Source organism: Lutra lutra, chromosome 3, assembly GCF_902655055.1.
Source record: "Lutra lutra chromosome 3, mLutLut1.2, whole genome shotgun sequence".
NCBI lineage: Eukaryota > Metazoa > Chordata > Mammalia > Carnivora > Mustelidae > Lutra > Lutra lutra.
In genome coordinates, this window is record NC_062280.1 from 122,960,663 (window position 1) to 122,981,770 (window position 21,108).

At 42.0% G+C, this 21,108-nt stretch overlaps 1 protein-coding gene across 1 annotated transcript in view; it reads left to right on the forward strand.

Annotated features, from left to right (window-relative positions):
* Nucleotides 1–21,108, forward strand: part of LOC125096200 (phospholipid-transporting ATPase IB-like) — a 659,532-nt gene that overhangs the window by 288,330 nt on the left and 350,094 nt on the right. The window contains exon 25 of the mRNA XM_047722948.1: nt 14,454–14,626. Coding sequence (XP_047578904.1) covers nt 14,454–14,626 — 173 coding nt within the window. The remainder of the gene's footprint in view (nt 1–14,453; nt 14,627–21,108) is intronic.

Genomic DNA, 21,108 nt, shown 5'->3' on the forward strand with positions numbered 1-21,108 from the left:
TACTCAAAATTGCTAACAAATAGATTAAGAAGGTTTAGGGCCAGGATTGTATATTAACTGCCTAATTAGCCCATAAGTCTGTAGCATTGATCTTGATGACTGAGTTGAGCAGAGTGGGAAAGCTTGTATATTTCCCTTTCCTGAGTGAACAGTCCTGGTATTGAATGATTCTGGTTTAACCTTTTTCATTCTCACTGGAAACATTGTTGCTTCTAGGTTTCCCTTACTCCTCAAACTATTGCTAAATTAACGTGGGCTTTAGAAACCCCTGAAAAGTCATCTCCATTTCACATACTTCTCGTATTTGTTCTCTTGAAAGTGTTGATCACAAGACAAGCTGAAGTCTGAGCTCGGATGGCATTGATCTGATTGATTCCTCTGTGTGCTCTCTCTGTGGCCATGGGCCTTCTTCTGGAAAGACCATATCAAGTTCGTCCACTGTTGTGAATGAAAATAATCAGCTGGTGAAAGCATAGAATTAGAAACCTCTTGGTATATTTATTTCTGTGTCTCAAGGATTCTGATTTAAAGCAGACTTTATTTCAAGTAATGTGAACAGTAGGTTGTTCAGGAGTCTCAGATGAATCAATGTTTTCTTCCCTCCTCTCCAAGAAAATCTATTTAAAGCAAAGGTCAAATCTGTGCTGGATTTAGAACCGATTAAATGTAAGTCTGGAGAACAGAGCCTCTTCTTTTTTATTCTCTACATAGTTTCAAGCACTAGGGACACTCTGGTCTTCTGCAGATCATCATTTCGCACATTTTTCTGGTGTCTGTAATTATTTTGTTGTAGTTCCAGGGGATGGAGTGTTACCTGTAGCCTTTATACCTAGTGAATTTGAGCCCTTCTGAGCCTTTAGGCTTAGGAAATTTAGAAGTAACTTAGACCTTAGCAGTTGTCTTGGAGAAGTGTATTAGACTTTAAGTTGTATCTGAGAAGGTTGTATTAATGCATATGTTAATGTGCCTTATTTAATTAACATGCTCAGAAATTGAACTACTGTGTCTATCCTTCCTCTCTGTCCCCTTCTCTCATCCCTCTGGCCTTGTCTATCTCCATGAAGATTGTCAAGCTTTGCCCATATTACCAGCCCCCACCCACGGCTCTCACATTGTTACCAGACCCTGTACACTCTACCCCTGAGAAGTCTTCAGTCCTCTCCTTCTTCAGTGCAGGCCTTGCCACAGGTGTGGGTGTTGGCATGGGGTCTGAACTTGTCCCCAGCTTCCCATGGCCTTTTACTCAAGAAAGATTTGGACAAATAAGTGCCCTGAGGGAAATAAGGCAGGAGAGGAAAAAGCATGTGCCCAGGGGAGTGTGATTTTAAGCAGGGTTGCTGAGAAGGATCTCATTGGGAAGAGGGGAGGAGCCACTGGAAATCTCTTGCCTCTGCTGAGCATTCCAGTATTAAGGGCTGGAAGACAGCAGGAGGGTGTGTTTGAGTTACACCAAGATGCCAGGGATGATGTATTTGCAGCGCCTTACAAGACAACCAGTTGGAAATACCAAGTTAGATGGTGGATATTAGGGTCTGGAATCTGGGGAAGAGGTTCTACCTGGAGATACACATTTGTGAGTCTAATGTATTTAAGGACATAAGACCAGCTGAGCTCCCCAAAGGTACAGACAGGACTGAGCACTGAATTGTTTTTCTTATAGGATTCAGAAATTCAGCTTTCTTTTTTTTTTTTTTTTAAAGATTTTATTTATTTATTTGACAGAGATCACAAGTAGGCAGAGAGGCAGACAGTGAGAGAGGGGGAAGCAGGCTCCCTGCTGAGCAGAGAGCCTGATGCAGGGCTTGATCCCAGGACCCTGGTATCGCTACCCGAGTCAAAGGCAGAGGCTTGAACCCACTGAGTCACCTAGGTGCCCTGAATTTCAGCTTTCTTAATGCACGATTTCCCCCATGGCCCCAGCCCAGCTGTCCTGAATGTCTCTAGGTGTTCCTCTCATAAACACCAACAGGTAAGGATAGTTGTCAAGCTGCTGTTCTTTTGCAGAGTTGTCTTCTTTGACAGAGTGCCCTTTGGTCCATCCCTAACCTCTGCTTAGCATTCCAGTATTAAATTTTCCTTTTGGTAGTTTTTCCTGCTCTCCATCTTGTACATTATTATTCTTTTCTCACAGTCCTCCATAATAGTACTTAACCTGGTTTTTCATTCATGTGCACCTGGGGTGGAAGGCAGGGGGTTCTCCATCTTTTTGTCCCTAGTACTTTGATTATCACTGCATGGAACAGCATAGCATTTGTAGGATTGAGTTTAATTTCTTAAGGTTCACAAAAGTGGTTTCTGTTTTACATTATACACATACATGCATATGTATGTATAATATATATTTATTGGTATATACATATATATACATATTTGGTGTAGTATATAATATATATTTTGTAAAAAATATTTTATATTTTTATGCCTGTTCTCTAGTATATCAAATATATAGTGTGTGTATGTGTATGTATATATATATATATATGTGCATGTGTGTATATATGTATTTTTTTCCCCAGTAACTTTGCATCTCTTCTCTCAAGCATTTAGCACTAAGGCTTAGGAGCCCGAAAATGTGTATATGAAGAAAGAGATCTCATAGGCACATTCCAAGTTATTAACTCTATCCAATATGCCATCTTACTCAACGTTTTCAATACCAAAGCTGACACTTTATTTTTCCCTATAGAAATGCTAGCCATCTGGAAAATGTGTGTGTGTGTGTGTGTGTGTGTGTGTGTGTGTGTGTTAAAGGTGAAATCTCTACAGAAAGCAATTTAAGAAGCTTCAGGAAATCCTCATTCCTCTGGATAGCTTTCAGGTTTTAAATCTGGGAATTTGTATGTTTTCTCAGTATTACTAGTTTAATTTTCGGGACCGAACCTTCATCCACTGGCGCGATGCCTGTGTTAGCAACAATCTATGACAACCCTAATGAGAATCTGTGCAGAGCCCGGTAGGTCCTCGAGTTATGTCCCATTAGAAATTAAGAAACGCTGTGCTCACCGAGCTGGGAGGCTATGACACAGACCCACAGAGCCCGGGACATGGTGGGAATGCTAACAGAGCTGTGTCCCCGTCACCACAAAGCTCTGGCTTGCCCTAGTAATTTTTATTCCCACTTTTAATGGAGGGGTGGTTCAGAGCAACGGAGCAGCGTGCACCTGGTGGCCAGTGATGCTGGGCATTCCGATACTGGTGAGGGGATAGGGACTGGGAGGCGTCATGGCCAGCATGTATTCGTTAGGTGGAGCTGGGTGTTGCTTTGCAGGAACACGTGTCTAAGGTTCCCAGGTACCGCAATTTTTCAAGAGAAGCTGGGTATCAAAGTTTTCACGTGAAATCACCTGGCTTTTAAATTTTGGCTGCAAAAGTGGTTTTGTTTTTTGTTTTTTGTTTTTAATATGGGATTGATTACCTAAACTCAACCTGTTGATTTTATTTCCTGGCTGTTGCGACTTTTTGTCCACTTAAGCATAAACTGTTATGCTTCTGCCCATAAAGCCAGTCTTGGTCTTCCTGAGACCTGTCCTGTCCAGTTCCTGATGGACTCCTCCTTCCTAAACCCTACCTGCCTGTCTTCCATAGCACATACTACACGGCGCGTGTCAGGTGTCTTCTTGGCTTCATCCCTGTCGCCTCACTAACATGGAAGCTGCTTGAGACAGGCCTTGGCCGCTCCGTGCTGGCTGCGTCCTCTTCGCTGGCATCCCACGGCTTCTTCCTGTGTGAGTGGTCCTCCAGGCTGAGGTCTCACATGCTTTAAAAAACATGAATAGAAGGCCGCTGTCCCAAGGCGATGTGCAGAAGGGACCAGCAGGAGCAGAGAAGAGATGATTACCACAGACAGTGAGCGATTGTTCTGGCCAGGGTCAGGAGTTCAGGAAGCAGCAAATAGTCCCCAAACAAGGAGTGGCAAGCATTTTCTCAGCACCTGCTGTATGCTGAGTGAGTTGTTTGTTTGCTTTTTTCACCCAGAGGGAGTGGTAAGGAAACTACCCAAATGGTTTCTTTTTCCATTCTTCAACCAGCATTGATTGAGAGGTTATATGATCCACAAAGGACCAGGGATGGCTGCCGGATGTTCCCTCAGCACTCTGCAGACGCTGACGGGGGGGTGCAGGAGGTGGAGGGACTTCTGAGGAGTGGTGTCCCTGGAGAGCGGTGCCGGGTGGTCTGAGGTCCCGGAGGTTCCCTAGTCCCCCACGATCCCTTCAGGCTTCCTCACAGGGAATGGAAGGTTGCTCTTGAACCAAAGAGCCAACACTCTGTACACAAAGTCAAAATGAAATATCTTCTGACCCCCCCAAACACAGGCTCCTGCCCCTCCCCCAGTCCTCCTCTGTCCCTTTCCCAGCAACGTGCCTCCTTCGCCTACCAGGCCAGATATCCCCATATCCTTTCTCACCCTCTGACCATTCACCAGGCACTGTGTCTCCTTCTTCTGAAATGTATTTCTTGGTTCTGTCTCTGTCACCCCAGTCAAAGGTTAGACTGTCATCGTCTGAAGGCTTCTTGCTGGTCTGTTTCTCAGTCCAGTCCCTCATCTCGACTGCTGGTGGCCGAGCTTCCACCTGTGAACACCCGAGTGCAGTATCTGTATACATAGAAGCCTCTGCTGGTTCCCTGTGAACTCTGGCAGGATGTGCAAATGCTTCCTGTCCTGTCTGCTGTCCGCCCAGCCCCCCACCCCCAGCACCTTCCGAGCTGTGCCTGGGGTTCCTCATGCCTTCCTGGCCGGCATCAGCAGCTGCTAAGGTATCACTCCACGTGCCAGACATGCAGTGGTCTCGGGCTATGGTGTGCCCTCCTCCCTGTGGCTCTTTGCTTCCCTGGAGGCCTCTCCACGTCTAGAAACCTGGGCATAAAATACGCTCTTAATGGCTAAGGGTTAGGTAAAGGATTTTTTTCTTTGCTCTATATTTCTGTGTAAACCTCTATCTTGGCAACCTTTAATCTATGCCAGCCTGGTTAGAGACGAGAATAATGATGTATATTCTAGCCTGACCCCGAGCCCACCCTCCCCTCCCCTAGTTGGTTATGGATTCTGCACAATTTGGGCGAGCCTCCTGGCCTGTTGTATGTGCTGAGGGTTCCTCCTCGCTCATCTATCAGTGTGGCGGTCTCCTGCAGAAATGGAACTTTTTCTACACCTTTTGCTTATTTATTTAGTGTTTTAAAAATCTGTATCTATATAATAAAGTATGCCACTGGTTTTACTGACTGGAGACTGTCATTTAGGAAATATTCCCAGTTTTAAATGTGCTAACAGTGTTCCACATAAACATAAAATTTTTCCCTAAATAGCAGAGGATTTGTATACAGCTGCTCTTTACCTTCACGTAACTCTCTCTGTACTCCCAACTCCTACTGATTCAAGGAAAATTGAGGAGGTCCCATTGGCAGGTGCTTTCCAGAACCTGCCTATGGTGGCTCAGCAGCAGCCTGGGGACTGTGGATGGCGGCCAATCTCAGCTCTTCGTGTACAGTCTTTTTACTTCAGTAGGTACTAGTGGGGAGCCCAAGATCGCATTTTCTTCATGTGGCTACAACCTTCCATGTGCCGTGTTACTCCCTCACACAGCCTGTGGCTGCCATACATGGATTTGAGATTTTTTTTTTTTTTTGTAAATGATCTGCCTTCCCTGTCTCTTTCAGAACTCTTTTTTTTTTTTTTTTTTTTTTTTTAACTGTTTCATTTGTTGCTTGCAGAAGTTAAACACAGTCTCGGCACATTTTCATTCCTCTAAGAGTCAAGAACATTTCAGGAATAAATGCAGTGGCTGTATTATTGAAATATCATAGGCAAATCTTTAAGTCCTTAAGAGCAGGAAATTAACTAGGATTAGTATGTTCATTTTTTTTTTAACCTAGCATCTATAAGGGGTTCTTCAAAAAGGGAACATATGTTTTGTAAGAAACTGGTTTTATCATTCGGCAAATAAATAGTTCAGGAATGGAAAAGACTTTACATTACTTCTGCTATGCTTTCTGTGATGACATAACAGACACCAGCAGTTGTCACTGTGAGCCAAATGTAGATCTTGGGTTTGCAGCTGGTAGTTTATCTTTCTGTGTGAGATCAATAGCACTCTATTTTCCTTTGCTAAAATTTATCTGATATCCCTAACCACGTAGTTCATTAAAAACTCTGCAAATTTTAGGGACGCCTGGGTGGCTTAGTTGGTTGGGCAGCTGCCTTCGGCTCAGGTCATGATCCCGGCGTCCTGGGATCGAGTCCCGCGTCGGGCTCCTTGCTCAGCAGGGAGCCTGCTTCTGCCTCTGCCTGCCATTCTGTCTGCCTGTGCTCGCTCTCTCTCTCCCTCTCTCTCTGACAAATAAATAAAATCTTAAAAAAAAAAAAACTCTGCAAATTTTAATTGTCTAGAGATTATCTTCTGCAGTAGTTTCTTTTTAAATTTATAAACTTGGTCACCATTGTGTTTGGTCTGGGTACTTTATTATAACTCCAGGAACCAAGTAGATTTTAAAAATAGTGCAGTGGCTATATCATTGATACGTTGAAAGTTAAAAATTTAAATCCCAAAAGGTCAGATAATTAATTAAGCTGAAGTGGTTGTGTTCATAGTAAAATTATTTCTAGTTAGTGTGATGCCAACCGTGGCAGTGATTCACTGTGTTTCCGAAGTATACAGTAACTCCCAGAGATCTAGTCTGGACAAATGTGTGACAAGCAACTGTTCCATGGAATTATGGAGGGTCATTTTATACAGCAGCTGACTGATCACTTATAAATGCTGATTTTGCTTTCTTCTTGCAGGAGGGTCACACTGAGAAATTGTTTTCTTATAGAAAAAGGGTTATCTACTTTAAAATTCCACTTTTTAAAAAATATATTTTATTTATTTATTTGACAGAACGAGCACGAGAGAGAGACAGCGAGAGAGGGAATACAAGCCGGGGGAGTGAGAAAGGGAGAAGCAGGCTTCCTGCTGAGCAGTAAGCCCAAAGCAGGGCTCCATCACAGGACCCTGAGACCATGACCCAAGCCGAAGGCAGATGCCTAACAACTGAGCCACCCAGGAGCCCAGAATTCCACATTTTTTAAAAAATTGCAAAAAAAAAAAAAAATTAAGATTCATAGTCAAGATTGGAATAGCAGTGCTTCCTAAACATACACATTATTTTTGAGATCTTGTATATAGCTGTTCAGGAATATATTTATTTAGCATGTAAAAGGATTCCTAGTGCTGAAATCAAAATCTAGTTTTTTGAAAGAAAATTAAGTAAGCCTAGTAGCTTTGCTATGTAATATCCTTCATGAAAAGGAGAGTACATATTTTCAGGGAATTTTTTGACCTCAATGACTTGAGCTTACTCACAACTGTTAGTCAAATTGTCTTTTGATAAAGGGCAGTGATTGCATGTTTTCAGACTTTTTCTAGGCTCAGGAGGCTTTGTGAATAAAGAGTCTCGCTCTCTTTTTTCCAGTAAATGACACTTGCTCATTAATAGCAGCTGCCAGTTTTCCCCTATTCCCCACCTCCTAAATTGCTCTTCTCACACTGCCTAGGATGCCTTTTCAGGAAAATGTACGTCTTTTAGAGATGTGAGATATACAAGGAAGTTGAAAAATAGGATATCGCAGCTCTCCTGTACAGAGGGTCTTGGGGCTCCCTTGTGTACATGGTGTTTTTGGGTTATCAGCCTACACAGGAATGGCCCCTATGTACTATCTGCATTATTCCACCTCGCTTACTTGTATGTCTTAAAATCCCAGCAGACAAATTCACTTAATTTGTAAGCATTAGAAAATACTCAACACCATTAGCCATCTGGGAAATGCAAACGCAAACTACCAAATCCAACACAGCACACCCATGGGAATGGCTAGAATCACACAGACTGATGGTGCTGGTGTTGACAAGGATGAGGACCAACCAGGACCGGTAAGAAACCGAAATGCCACAGCTACGTCCCTTTGTTAGAAACAGCCTCGCTGTCTCTGTGAAATTAGACTTCCACTTGCTCTGCGTGTCTGTTGGGGGCGTGACAAAGTAATTCCAATCTTAGGTATCTCCCCAGGAAAGGATAGGAGCATATGTCCGTGGAAAGACCAGTATACAAATATTTATAGAATTATTCATAATATCCTAAAACCAGAAACAACCAGATGTGCAATAATGGGTGAGTGAATTAAACAGATTGTGGTATATTCATACAGTGAATTATCACTAAGGAACAAAAAGGAATTGATAAGCACAGAAATACCAGACAGATCTCAAAGCCTTAGGCTAAGTGAATAGGCCAGACACAAAAGACTGTAAAGTCTGATTCTATTTATATGGCATTCTAGAAAAGGCAGAACTACAGTGACCCAAGTGAACCGATGATTGCCAGGGACCGGGTGAGGGGGATGGGGTTTCCTGCAGGATGGCAGGAGGAAGCGTTTTGGGGTGATAGAAATGTTCTGTGTCTTGGTTACGCAGGAGGTTACAGGACTGCACACCTTTGCCAAAACTCATTGAACTGTGTATTTAAAATGACTCTATTTTGTGTTAATTGTAACTCAATGAAGATGATTAACCAAAGCATAACTTCTGTAGAGCTTATATGTTACTGAGAATTCAGTAAATTGGGCAATCTGCAAAGATAAATAATTTTTAAAATCAGAAATAGAAACATTCTGTGGGAGGTGGAGATGGCTAGTGTAGAGAATGCCTGATGGAGTGACAGTAGAAGGTGACCTGAGGGTACCAGACAGGTGTTTGGTGGCACCAGTTTATCTCTTAAAAAGGCTTGCTCGATGGCTGTGAGATAGCATCCCATCTTCCTTGAAATTATTAAGTATCATAGGAAATCCTTGAAGCATTACATATTTAACAGAGATTCCTCTTACTTTTTAATGAACTTTAGAGATATTCATAGATTAGAACAAAGCAACATCTAGAGCAAAAAGATACCAGCTCTGCTGGCACCAACAGCTCTCAGTAGGGGCCATGAAGAATTCTCTTGTTTTCAGCCTCTACCTCCTTTATTTGCCTCTTATGGGTTTGCTGGATTTGTGCTCTGTCTTTAGTTTTACAAATTTTTTAGTCCACTAGGATTTATAAGTGCAAAAGTATTGAGAGTGTTGTGCTGTCAGGAAAGAGGTGTGATTGTACTGGAAAGGAAAATGATAGTGCAAAAATGGAAGTTGCCGGAATAAGGAGAATGGTGCTGTGGCTGGTATGGGAGCCTGGACGCTGGGGATGATGGGAGGAATGGTAGAACGTAGTGGTGAGAGAAGGCACATCTGACAGTTGGCAAGGGACAAGAAAAAGAGATGACTGGAACTGAAGAACAACAAAACCATTTTGAACCCATGGTCTAAAGGATGAGCATTATGGTTAGATACTCATTAGCCCGAGGTTAATTCAGGAGAAGGGAGTTTGCTCACGAAGGCCAAGTAAGATTTGGCTGAATTGCCGCTCATGAAACTTGAACTGTCCGGCTTTCAGCATCGTCAGCTCTGAGCCCGTTGGAATTTGCAGAACATCAAAGTGGGGTCTGAGGCAGCTGCTGCTAGCTCAGCGTCTAAGAAATTCCTTTTGACACTGCCAAGCTCATGGAGGGAGAGGATCACCTGCCTGACAGATTTCAGTGTTGCTGGAGTGGTTTCATTTTGAGGAAAAATTCCTGCTACCTACAGATTGGTCAACAGGCATCCAGATTCTAGAAATCTTCATCTTTCCCAGTTTATTAAATCTAGAGTAACTCACTGTAGAACCATCTTGAGGATCCCATCTGTGCGGAAAGTTGAGCAGGTTGAACTTAACTCTACTTCTGGTGAACCTCTAGTCTGTGAGCAGACGAACAACCATTTCCCGAGCTCAAGGGTGGCACTGTCTATGGTGTTTACATGATTTTGTTTAAAAAGCTGGGAATGCAGAGGCAGTTGCTGAGCTTCCTGGTAAAAGATGCAGGGTTCCCGTACAGCACAAGCAAGGGAGAGGGGAGTGTTCGGCGTGGCTGAGGAACAGTCTAGAGTTGCACCTTGCTCACTTTGGCTGTAAATCGTGCGTGTTTTTAATTGTGAAGGAAAATAAAATTGTAGGACACATATGAATACCTGGAAAAACATTTTTTTTTTAAATTAACGCCTAATAGGGAAATTCTAGTGAAGGATTTTGGAATGTTCTGTATCTTTCTGGGAATGAAACTCCCGGTCCCAACTCCCTATGCCCCTCATAACAGCTAAGTCCATTGAAACTTGCAGTAATTGGTTTTTTATTAAAATAAGAGACTGCAGTATAAATTTTAGCAATGAGGCTAAAGAGGCATTAACAGGCCCTGGGATCCAACCACAATTTGTAACATCGTTCCTTTGGGAAAATAGATTCTAAGAGCCCAATAGCTAACTTACAAATAGACGTTTGAGTCATAGTCCATTGGAGAATAAGGAACTGTTTGTGATAGTAATACCTTCGATTGGCTTGCTTGAGAACTACACAGAAGGGACCTATATTCTGCCACACGTGTGTAGTGAACCCAGCTAGTCTGGGTTGGATCAAAGATTATTGCTGAGTGGGCACTAAAAGCCCAGGAATTAAAACCAAAGTAGAGGCTGGAGACAAGTCAGGGGTGCAGTTAAGAGGATGGTTCTGGGGACGCCTGGGTGGCTCAGTGGGTTAAGCTGCTGCCTTTGGCTCAGGTCATGATCTCAGGGTCCTGGGATCGAGTCCCGCATTGGGCTCTCTGCTCAGCAGTGAGCCTGCTTCCCCCTTCCTCTCTCTCTGCCTGCCTCTGCCTACTTGTGATCTCTCTCTGTCAAATAAATTAAAAAAAAAAAAAAGAGGATAGATCTGCAGAGGTTTTAGTGGTAAGGGAGGTATTCAGTCTTACAGGCAAAGGTGTGATTCTGTGCAGATGATGTGAGAGGAGAACAGGACAATCCAGGTAGGAACAGAGGGGAGGAGTAGAGAACACTGCAAGCAAAAGGAATAGGATACGAGGAAGAAGAAGGATCAACCACAAAACAGACTCTTAACTATAGAGAACAAACTGAGGGTTGCTGGATGGGAGGTGGGGGGTGGGGGAATAGGTGATGGGGATCGAGGAGGGCACTCGTGATGAGCACTGGCTGTTGTATGGAAGTGATGAATCGTTGGCTTCTACACCTGAAATTAATATTACACTGTATGTTAACTCACTGGAATTTCAATAAAAAACTTGGGGGGGGGAAAAAAAAGAAAGGAAAATGTAATGCAAAATGTACCAGGAAGGGGGATGGCCCACGTAGCAACTTAGTAATGTTTGGTGCTCTCTGTGCAACCGGATAGCATGACTGCAGTGTTTCTAACAGCTGGCTGGTCAGCACAGCTTCGGGACATCATTTCACTCCATGGGTATCTCCCGCTCTAAGATGCCTTGTGCTGCCCGTCCCCCCATGTGCTAGCAACCTTCTCTTCCATGTTTAGTACTACGCATGTATCTGTCCTACAGTTACTACATTTTATTAGACAATAAACATGAGCGCGGTTGTTGCATGCTCTCTGTGCTCTCATGTTGTCGTGGTCACAAGCCTCATGTTTTAATCTCCATATCCATGCCAAGAGTAGTCGTGCTGTATGACCAGCGGGCTTGAGGAGTTGTCTTTTGTCTTTGCTCAGTCCGCTCTACCAAAAATACCATAGACTAGGTGGCTTCCAGAAATCAATTCCTTGTGGTTCTGATGGTTGGGAAGTCTGAGATCAAGGTGCTGGCAGGTCCACTGTCTGACAAGGGCTCTCTCTTCCTGGTTTATGGACTGGCTGTGTTCCTGCTGCGTCCTCCTGTGGCTGGAGGGGCAGAGCGGAGTGAGGCGGGGAGAGAGAAAGGAAAGGGAGAAACTCTCTTATAGCTTCTTGTTAAGGGCACTAGTGATATCATATTGTGAGTACTTCCCTGCTGTGATCTAATGACCTCCCAAAGGCCCCGCCTCCAAATACCATCACACTAGGGATTAGGGTTTCAGTGTCTGAATTTTCGGGGGATATAAAGATTTCATCCATAGCACTTTGTGGCCTGAAAGTAATTCAACTTAGTATCATCCGTGTTCCCCAGGCCACTGCGGGCTGTGGCAGCGGAGGCTGTCAGGAAGAGGGGGCCATGTGGGTGACTCTGTGTCCCTGCCTGCCCATGTTGAAATTCCAGCTCCCTTTCAGGTCCTTCCCTACACAACTGATGGAGTGACTGACTGGGTGGGAAGGGGAAGATTGTATATGTCTCAGGAACCACGTTTCTGCCGTTCACAATCTCAGTGCTGGGCACCCTCCCTGCTCATGCCCCAGAGTCTCACACACCTGACAGGTGGGCAGCTGCCAACATTTGGGCTGAGGAAGAAGGGTCCAGTCCGTCTTCCTGAGAGGGCCAGAAATATCCTCAAATGGAGAAAGTACCCTTCATAATATCACTACTGCTGCATATCTTCATTTGTACTCTGCCCCCTTACAAAAACGCCACAGGTGGGGGGCTCCTTATCTCAGGGATCTGTATTTTTCAACCTTTCCCTCCTTAATTCCACAGGGAGGGGGTGGTAATGGGAGTAAAGGACACTGGGCTAGACTGTGCCTCCACGACTGGCATGTTGGTCACAGACCAGATTGGCAGAGCTTGCCTCATCCTTTTGAGGAAAATATTTCCCAGGAGGTTTTTCTGTCCACCACGCATTGACCCCTGGCAAGCACACACCTCAGAATTGCCCGGACTTGTCTGAGCTCCCCGGTGAGCACACCCAGGAGGCCACATCGGGATTTCCCTGAGTGGGTGGGATTTTTTTTTCTACCCAGGTTCTAAAGGGCAGGCTGTTTGCACAGATAAGGTAAACATAGATGTTTTGATTGAGATTCAGAATTATGCAACTAATTAAGAGTGAAAAAGTATAAAGTTTCCTTTATTTTTACTAGAAGTCAGCTTTTCTTTTTAGGACACTCTTCTTTCAATTATGCTTCTGTTATTACATTGACAAAGAAGGCATTGTCTGTGATGACATTTATCCACCGCCTGAAGTAGCACCACTGTGTATTTTCCTAGATGTAGGGAATTCTTCATGCATAAATAGTAACCAGAGGAATAATGGGCTTCATTGAGTGCTTATTATGTGCCCAGCCCAGTGTTAAGCAGGTGGCACCGATTAGCTCATTTATTCGTAACAAAAAGTGCAATGAGGTACCTACTCTTAGCTCTGTTTTACACTTAAGACTTGCTGTTTAAAGAGGCTAAGTAATTTGCCCAAGGTCATAGAGGTAATAAGTAGAGAGTTGGGACCAGACTCTGGGCCATCTGAGCATAGAACGGGGCTCTAGACCATAGTTATGCCTCAAATACATCTTTCTCTTAAGTGTTGTCTCAAGTCTCTTGTTGAGAATGAAAACTGAGCATTAAGGCAATAGAACTTGTGCCTCCCTTTGTGATAGTAGCAGGTCCTCAGTTTAACTAGAGGTAGAAAGATTCCTGTCCGTTTGACATATTTCTTTTAAACGGTAATTTATGTTATCAGGTGGATAAATTATACGTAAATTTAGTTTAATAACCATATGTAAATTTAGTTTAATAACCAAAGGACAGTTGTCCAGACAGAATAATTTCAGCAGACTTTTGTGCTCCCCTCATTAACTTAAACCATATTTCTTATTATGAGCTAAAAATTTCATTCTTAAATTTGAACCAGATATCCTAGTCATAATCATAAACCCACTGGGAAGTCAGACATACTTTTTTTTTTTTAAATCCAAAGAATAATTCTGTGCTTTAATTGCATCCGATTAAGACATCACACTGAGGCACTTGTTTTGGCTGGTAGTAATGTCTTAAAAGGTACTGTTTTAAAATGTTTAATTTGAGTAGATATTTTCTGTAACATGAAAAAAATGATCAGTTTGTGTCTTCTTCTGATGACCCAAGGGGAGAAGTGGTTTAATCTGAAGATCTCAGCAGAGGATAGAAATTAATCTTTTGTGTATATCCCCTAATACTGTTTGGAGGCTTTAAAGATTATCTGTGCAAACTGAGAAATGTTTGCCATTTAAATTTTAGCAACTTTATCTTTTGAGAAAAAAAAAACAACACCATCACACATCTGTGTATATGGAGTTTCCTGCTCAGGAGGCACCAAGAATAATATGTATGTAGTATAAAGGAGGAGGGAGAAAAAGTCATAAGAACCTTAGCAATTAAATTTCCAATGGAGAAGAATTTGGATGTTCTAGTTCAGCCTAGACTGCAACCAGAGTAGGTTATTGTAAATATCAAATGTAAAAAACATTAATGGGGATGTTTTTACCCATAAAACAGACCTGCCAGGCAGTTCAATGGAATTTTAATGTGCATTTATATATATTCACATGAAATTGAACTCTGTGTTTAACATTAGAATGGGCATGTTCTCACTTTAAGGAACTTTGGATTTTTTTCTTCTGTTTTTGATGTACTGAACACATGATAACATGACCCCTCCCCCACAACTCTTGTTTCAGGCAACAAGGGCAGCCATTACACAGCACTGCACTGACCTTGGCAATCTGTTGGGCAAGGAGAATGACGTGGCCCTCATCATCGATGGCCACACCCTGAAGTACGCGCTCTCCTTTGAAGTCAGGAGAAGCTTCCTGGACTTGGCGCTCTCCTGTAAAGCGGTCATATGCTGCAGGTAGGCATGTGCAGGCTGTGTGGGGGTTCACATTCCCACACGGTTGTCTCCTGTGTTTTTATTAAAAAAAGATAATGCATGGAAATTATAGGGGTAAAGTTTCATTTAAAAAGCAACCAAAATAAAAATATTAGTTGAACTGTCCATTCACAGATTTGAGAGCAAGCAGTTAGTGGTTTTTACAGTTTTGTTTCTTATCTTCCAAGAAGATAAAAGAAGAGCCAGGACCTCTCTCCTGGAAGATTAACTGGAATAAGTCTGCCAGGAGCAGGTGTGGGAAGTTAGAAGAGCCCTTTGAACTTGGGTCCTTGGTTCTCCATATCTGAGCTCAACTTCCAAGACCTGTAGGATACACAGTGGTTATTTCTATTCAGTCAGGAAGGAGCTTTGGTTGGGTCTGTGCTATACCAATTTTTGGGTTAGGATCTAACCAGACAACTTTGTTGGGTTTTATTTTTTAAGTTTTTATTTTAATTTCAGCTCTTAACATACAGTGCTATATTAGTTTCAGGTGAAGAACATTGGTTGTTTTTTCATGAAATCTGGGAAGGTTTTTGAGGGTGGGCATTGCTACATTCCATTGACTACTGGCTGTGTGAGATCCAGTTCTAATAGAGATTTGAGAGATCAGAATCATAAAGAAAAAAGACAGCTAGAAAGATCAGCAGCGCCACCCAAACTGTGCAGCAGACAACTTGAAAGGTGAGAGGAGAGCTGCCCATTTCTGAAAGCACAGTGGTTAGGCAGTACCTGGTACATGGTTAAAGGCACAATCCATACCATTGGGTTCATAATCTCATTTGTGCTTCCTCTTATATTTTATGGTTACACAGTTTTTGGACATTGTTTTCTTTGGTACTTTGTCAGAAGTCAGTTATCAGGATGCTTTTAAATTCCTCACTGCATTAATACTTTAGGAAGGCCTGTTGGGGATTCGATCATGGTCTGTTCAGAATAATGGCTGTCACATTGACAAGATGGTCTTGCTGTTTCTGCCTTACTCAAAGTCCCTAGTGACATCATCTGCGGTGCCTCTCTACCCAGACCTCTCATGACACTGCCTGTTTGGGATGGCCAGTAAGTCTGGGGGAGGGCTGTTAGGGAAGTCTCTCCCTTGTCTCCCCAACCTTGCTCCCCACTCCCAGTGGTTCTTATTTGAGACCAAATGATTTGTTGCCATTTCTCCGTGAATACATCTGTGTATTCAGAACACTGAACGGTCTTCACATGATCTCTCTCATTTTACCCTCCTCTCTTGATCCCTTTTTGGAATTTGGAACATGTCATCAAAGGCCAAGGAGAGCTGTGGTGGCGGCTGGTGGAGGCTCCCTGGTAGAAAGGAATGGAGCTGTTGTGCCGTGGTAGGATGTTCAAGGACCTCGGGGGGAAGGAACAAATTCACATGTGTCTGAAACAGTGAATGAGAACTTGATGTTACCTCTAAGTCGGGAAACTTGGTGCAGCTAAAAGGGACCTGGGATAGTGAGAATGACCAAAGCATCTGGAAATGAAAGGCTTCCTGGTTTTATCATGGTCTTGGTCTCTTCTTTTTTAACAACTTTATTGAGATATAATTCACATATCATACAATTCACCCAGTTAGAGTGTATAGTTCTATGGCTTTCAGTATATTCAGAGAGTTTTGTAACTTATCACTGCAACCAATTTTAGAATATTTTAATCACCCCCAAAAGAAACCTTCTTATCTATTATTAATCAATCCCCATCCTCCTTCACCCTCCCCAGCCTCCCTCAGTACTAAACAACCACAAATCTGTTTTCTTGTCTGTACACATTTACCAATTTGGGACATTTCATATGAATGCAGCTATATAAGATGTGGTCTTTCTCTGATTTCTTTCACTTAGCATAATGTTTTCAAGGTTCAACCATGTTGTAAAATATATCTACATCATTCCTTACCAGCTGAATAATATTCCATTGTATGGCTATACCATTGTTTGTCACCCATCTTGATTAGCTTTTGGATTGTTTATGCTTTTTGACCATTATGAATAATGCTGCTATGATGATTCATGTACAGGTTTTTTTTGTATGGACATCTCTTTTCATTTCTCTTGGTTACATACTGAAGAGTAGAAATGCTGGGTCAGCTGCTAAGTCTATGTTTAATGTCTTGAAGAACTGTCAGACTGGTTTCCAAAATGGCTATAGCCTTTTATATTCCCACCAGCAGGTTGTGAGTGTTCTAGCTTGTCCGCATCCATCCATTGGTTTTTATCCGTCTCTTTCATTGTTTAGCCTAGTGGTTGTAAAGTGGTGTCCCATAGTTTTGATTGCATTTCCCTCATGGTTAATGATGTTGAGCATCTTTTCCTGTGCTTATTGGCCATTTATATATTCTTTTTTTTTTTTTAAGATTTTATTTACTTGAGAAAGAGTGAGAGCAAGAATGAGAGAGAACGCGAGAGCGCACAGAGGGAGAGGGAGAAGCAGACTCCAAACTGAGCAAGGAGCCCTGCTTGGGGCTTGATCCTAGAACCTTGGGATCATGACCTGAGCTGAAGGCAGATGCTTAACCGACTGAGCCACCCAGGTGCCCCCATTTGTATATATTCTTTGGAGAAATGTCTTTTCAAGTCCATTTTTAAATTGGATTGTTTGTCTTTTTATTATTGAGTTGTACCAGTTCTTTATGTATGCTGAATATATGTGTCTTATTGGAAATATGGTTTACAAATATTTTCTCCCATTCTTTTTTTTTTTTTTTTTTTTTTTTTTTTTTAAAGATTTTATTTATTTATTTGACAGAGAGAGATCACAAGTAGACGGAGAGGCAGGCAGAGAGAGAGAGAGGGAAGCAGGCTTTTTGCTGAGCAGAGAGCCCGATGTGGGACTCGATCCCAGGACCCTGAGATCATGACCCGAGCCGAAGGCAGCGGCCTAACCCACTGAGCCACCCAGGCGCCCCATTTTCTCCCATTCTATTGGCTATCTTTCATCTTCATGAAAGTATTGTTGACAGCACAAAAGATTTTAATTTTGGTGAAGTCCGATGTATCTGTTTATTCTTTCACTCTGTGCTTTGGTGTCCCCTCTAATGGCTCCCTTTATTAAGTAGCTAATACTGTGCTTTCTTTCCTGGGCTCCACTTGGGCAATTTAGCTCAGGGACATGCAAATGGCAAGAAGGGGAGGCGTTGTGGTGAAACACTCTTTTCTGGTAGTTTCCTCTGTGTCTGTGTTGTGAAGCTACTGAGTAGGTCCCTGATTTCTGTGAGGTCCTCAGCCCTAGAGATTGTCACTGTCCCACCCAGAGCCAGAAGTCATGGTGAGGGAGTCCCTCTCCCTGCCAGCTGTGAGTTGGTCAAAGGGCCATTACCCTGACTTGTCGGTGAGCAGAAACAAGCAACAAGAAACAACATGGAAAAGTCTGGTAAACTGTAAATCAAAGCAAACATGCTCTCACTTCATGGTTTTTCAAAGGGAAATCAAAACGAGTCCATTTGGATTCTCCAGGGAGAGCAGGAATGCCTTTAAGCCTTTACAGGAACACGTTCTTTGCTTGCCAGGTGCTTGATACTAAAGAAAAACATCTTTTTCCCTTTCTTTCTTTGGCTGGGCTTTGTGTGTCACATAAAGCTGTACACTCAAAGACTTCCCAGGAAGGAGTTCAAACTGGAATTGGCACAGAAAGAGGAAATTTCAAATTAAATACTGTTACTGTCTAAAAAATAGAAGCGCTAATTGAAAAAAGGAATCTAGGATAGTGTACTACTTTACCGCTCCGGGAGACATTTCTTGGCTGGTCTCATACTCAAGATTTACCAAAAAATAAAAAATAAAAATAAAAAAAAAATCAACACATACTTTTTTTTTAAATAAAAACACTCGTGTACTTCAGATTTTGCTTACTATTCACTGAGAATTTAAACCTAAGTTAAATTTAATGTGACTTCAAACATAAGGTTAACCTTAATTCTTACTTTTCATCTTTAAAATGCAATCATTGTAAAGGTTACCCTTTTCTCTAATAATAGAAGAAAATAATTTCTTTTGGAAAATAACTTCAGTGATATCATGAAGCTCTGTCGGCCATTAATATTGATTCAGAGACTGGTGAATGTTTTATAAAAACTGATAAATACTTCTAAGCTGAAACTGTTTTAGGCAGAAAATGGGGGAAATAATGTAAGAATTTGTTGAATAGTTTGCTGACATTAGACTCAAACAATTTAGCTAATTATATATTATTATACCCAAATATTTCCATGTAATTAAAATCCTAGAAAGGTCATAAAAAGGCCAGCAAAACAGGTACAGGTCAGTACTCTCCTGTGGCTTACTGTTGTAGCTGCCAGGCATATTGCCACATTATTTGTTGAGGTATAAACTGATTGGCCTAATGACATTTTTGTGGTAGGCTTGATATCTGTCCTGTATGTTCCTGGGTGTCATGGAATAGTGAATAAGAGTATATTACAGTACTCGCCTCTCTTCTACTTCACGTTTCATGTGGGCCTCAACTCTTTGAAAGCAGAGCCTCAGTGAAGCTAACAGTCCCCAGACTCTATGACCTCCATCTTGCCATATGCAAAAGAATCAATTTTTTTATTGATTCCTCCTTAGCGGCTGATGTCAATGGCTCCCCTACACAGGATTCTCTTCTATTTCTGTGGCACTTCTTTTTCCTCCTGTATGTTCCTTATGGGATCTTTTCAGCAGTCTTTGACATGTTGTATTTCCAAGGTTTTACCTTTGGCCTTATCACATTCCCACCCATATCTTCCCCTGGGTGCATTCCATTTATTTTCATGGTTTCATTCATCTTCTGTATTAGTGATTCTCAACTCCGAGTTTACACTGAATCATCTAGAGAACTTACACAATTTGTTTTCTTCAAAAATTTAAATATGGGATTATACTATGACCCAGCAATCCCACTGCTAGGTGTGTAACCCACAGAATTAAAAATGGGTAATCAAAAAACTTGCATGTTCATGTTCATAGCAGCACTATTTGCAATAGCCAAAAGATAGAAACAACCCAAGTGTCCATTAATGGATGAATGGAGAAACACAGTGTGGTATATCCATACAGTGGGATATTATTTGGATTAGACACAAAGAGGGAAAAGCACAGATACACATGCTACAGTATGGATGAAGTTCAGACGCATAGCTGGTGGAAGAAGCTGTCACAAAAGATCACATATTACATGATTCCGTTCATAAAATAATCCGAATGAGTAAATCCATACAGACAGAAGGCAGATTATGGTTTCCAGGGCCCAAGGGAGGAGGAATGAGAAGTGACTGTTTAACGGGTACATGGTTTCCTTCTGGGATGATGGAAATGTTTTGGAAGTAGGTAAATGTGGTGGTTGCACAACATTGTGAATAGACTAGATGCCACTGAGCTGATACACTTTAAAAATGGCCAGTTTTATGTGGTGTGAACTTTATCTTAAAGGAAAAAAAAAACCCAAAAACAAATGAAGGGTTCCGACCTGGGTTGGAGTCCCACACCAGACTCCTTGCTCAGCGAGAAGTCAGCTTCTCCCTCTCCTTCTGCCCCTCCCCCTGCTTGTGCTCTCTCTTTCTCTCAAATAAATAAATGAAAAAAAAATTAAGATTTTATTTATTTCTTTCTGTGTGAGAGAGATAGCAAGCATGAATTAGGGGCAGAGGCAGAGGGAGAAGCAGACTCCCCGCTGAGCAGAGAACCCCGATGTGGAGCTTGATCCCAGGACCCGGAGATCATGACCTGAGCCAAAGGCAGACGCTTAACCAACTGAGCCACCTAGGCGCCCCATAAATAAAATCTTAAAAAAAAAAAACCCCACAAAAAACAAATGAATAAAAAAGTTCATCCATGTAAATGAATTATTTGTTGAATGAACAAAGCGAGAGGTTGAATGAAAGTCTCATTCATTCAAATGAAATCTTTGTGGAAAGAAACAAAAAGACTCTGATTCCCAGGACAAGTAAATGAGCCACATGTGTGTAGCTCCACCTACATCCAAGACATTTTCCCACTGACGTTCTTTTGACACCTTAAATTTGAGATGTATAAACAGAATTAGTAATAATGCCCTTATCTTTGTACTTCCTCTTTCCTTCTGGTTTCCTCCACTAGTTTTCTGAGTTTACTGTCTCAGATGATGATACCGTGTACCTCTCAGCTGCCAGAGCCTTTTGGCATGATTTTGGCATGATTTTGTATTTAAAGAGCCTGTAAGAGACTAAATCATATGAGTAGATTATTATATTGGGTCAGAAATTGCACTCTCAAATTTGTTGATCCTTGGTAAATATTATCTTTGTTTTTATAAGTGAAAAAATTAAGGCCTCAGTAAAATTACATTGTTTTCCCTGGTAGTAATGGAGGCAATGTCAGTTTCTCCTGGATGTGAGCAGTGCCAGGCTGCGGCAGCTAAATCATCATCATAGATTTATTACTCTTAGTACTTGAGTTTCATATGAAGTTTTTGCTTTTAACCTATTTTTCAAACTGTAGAAT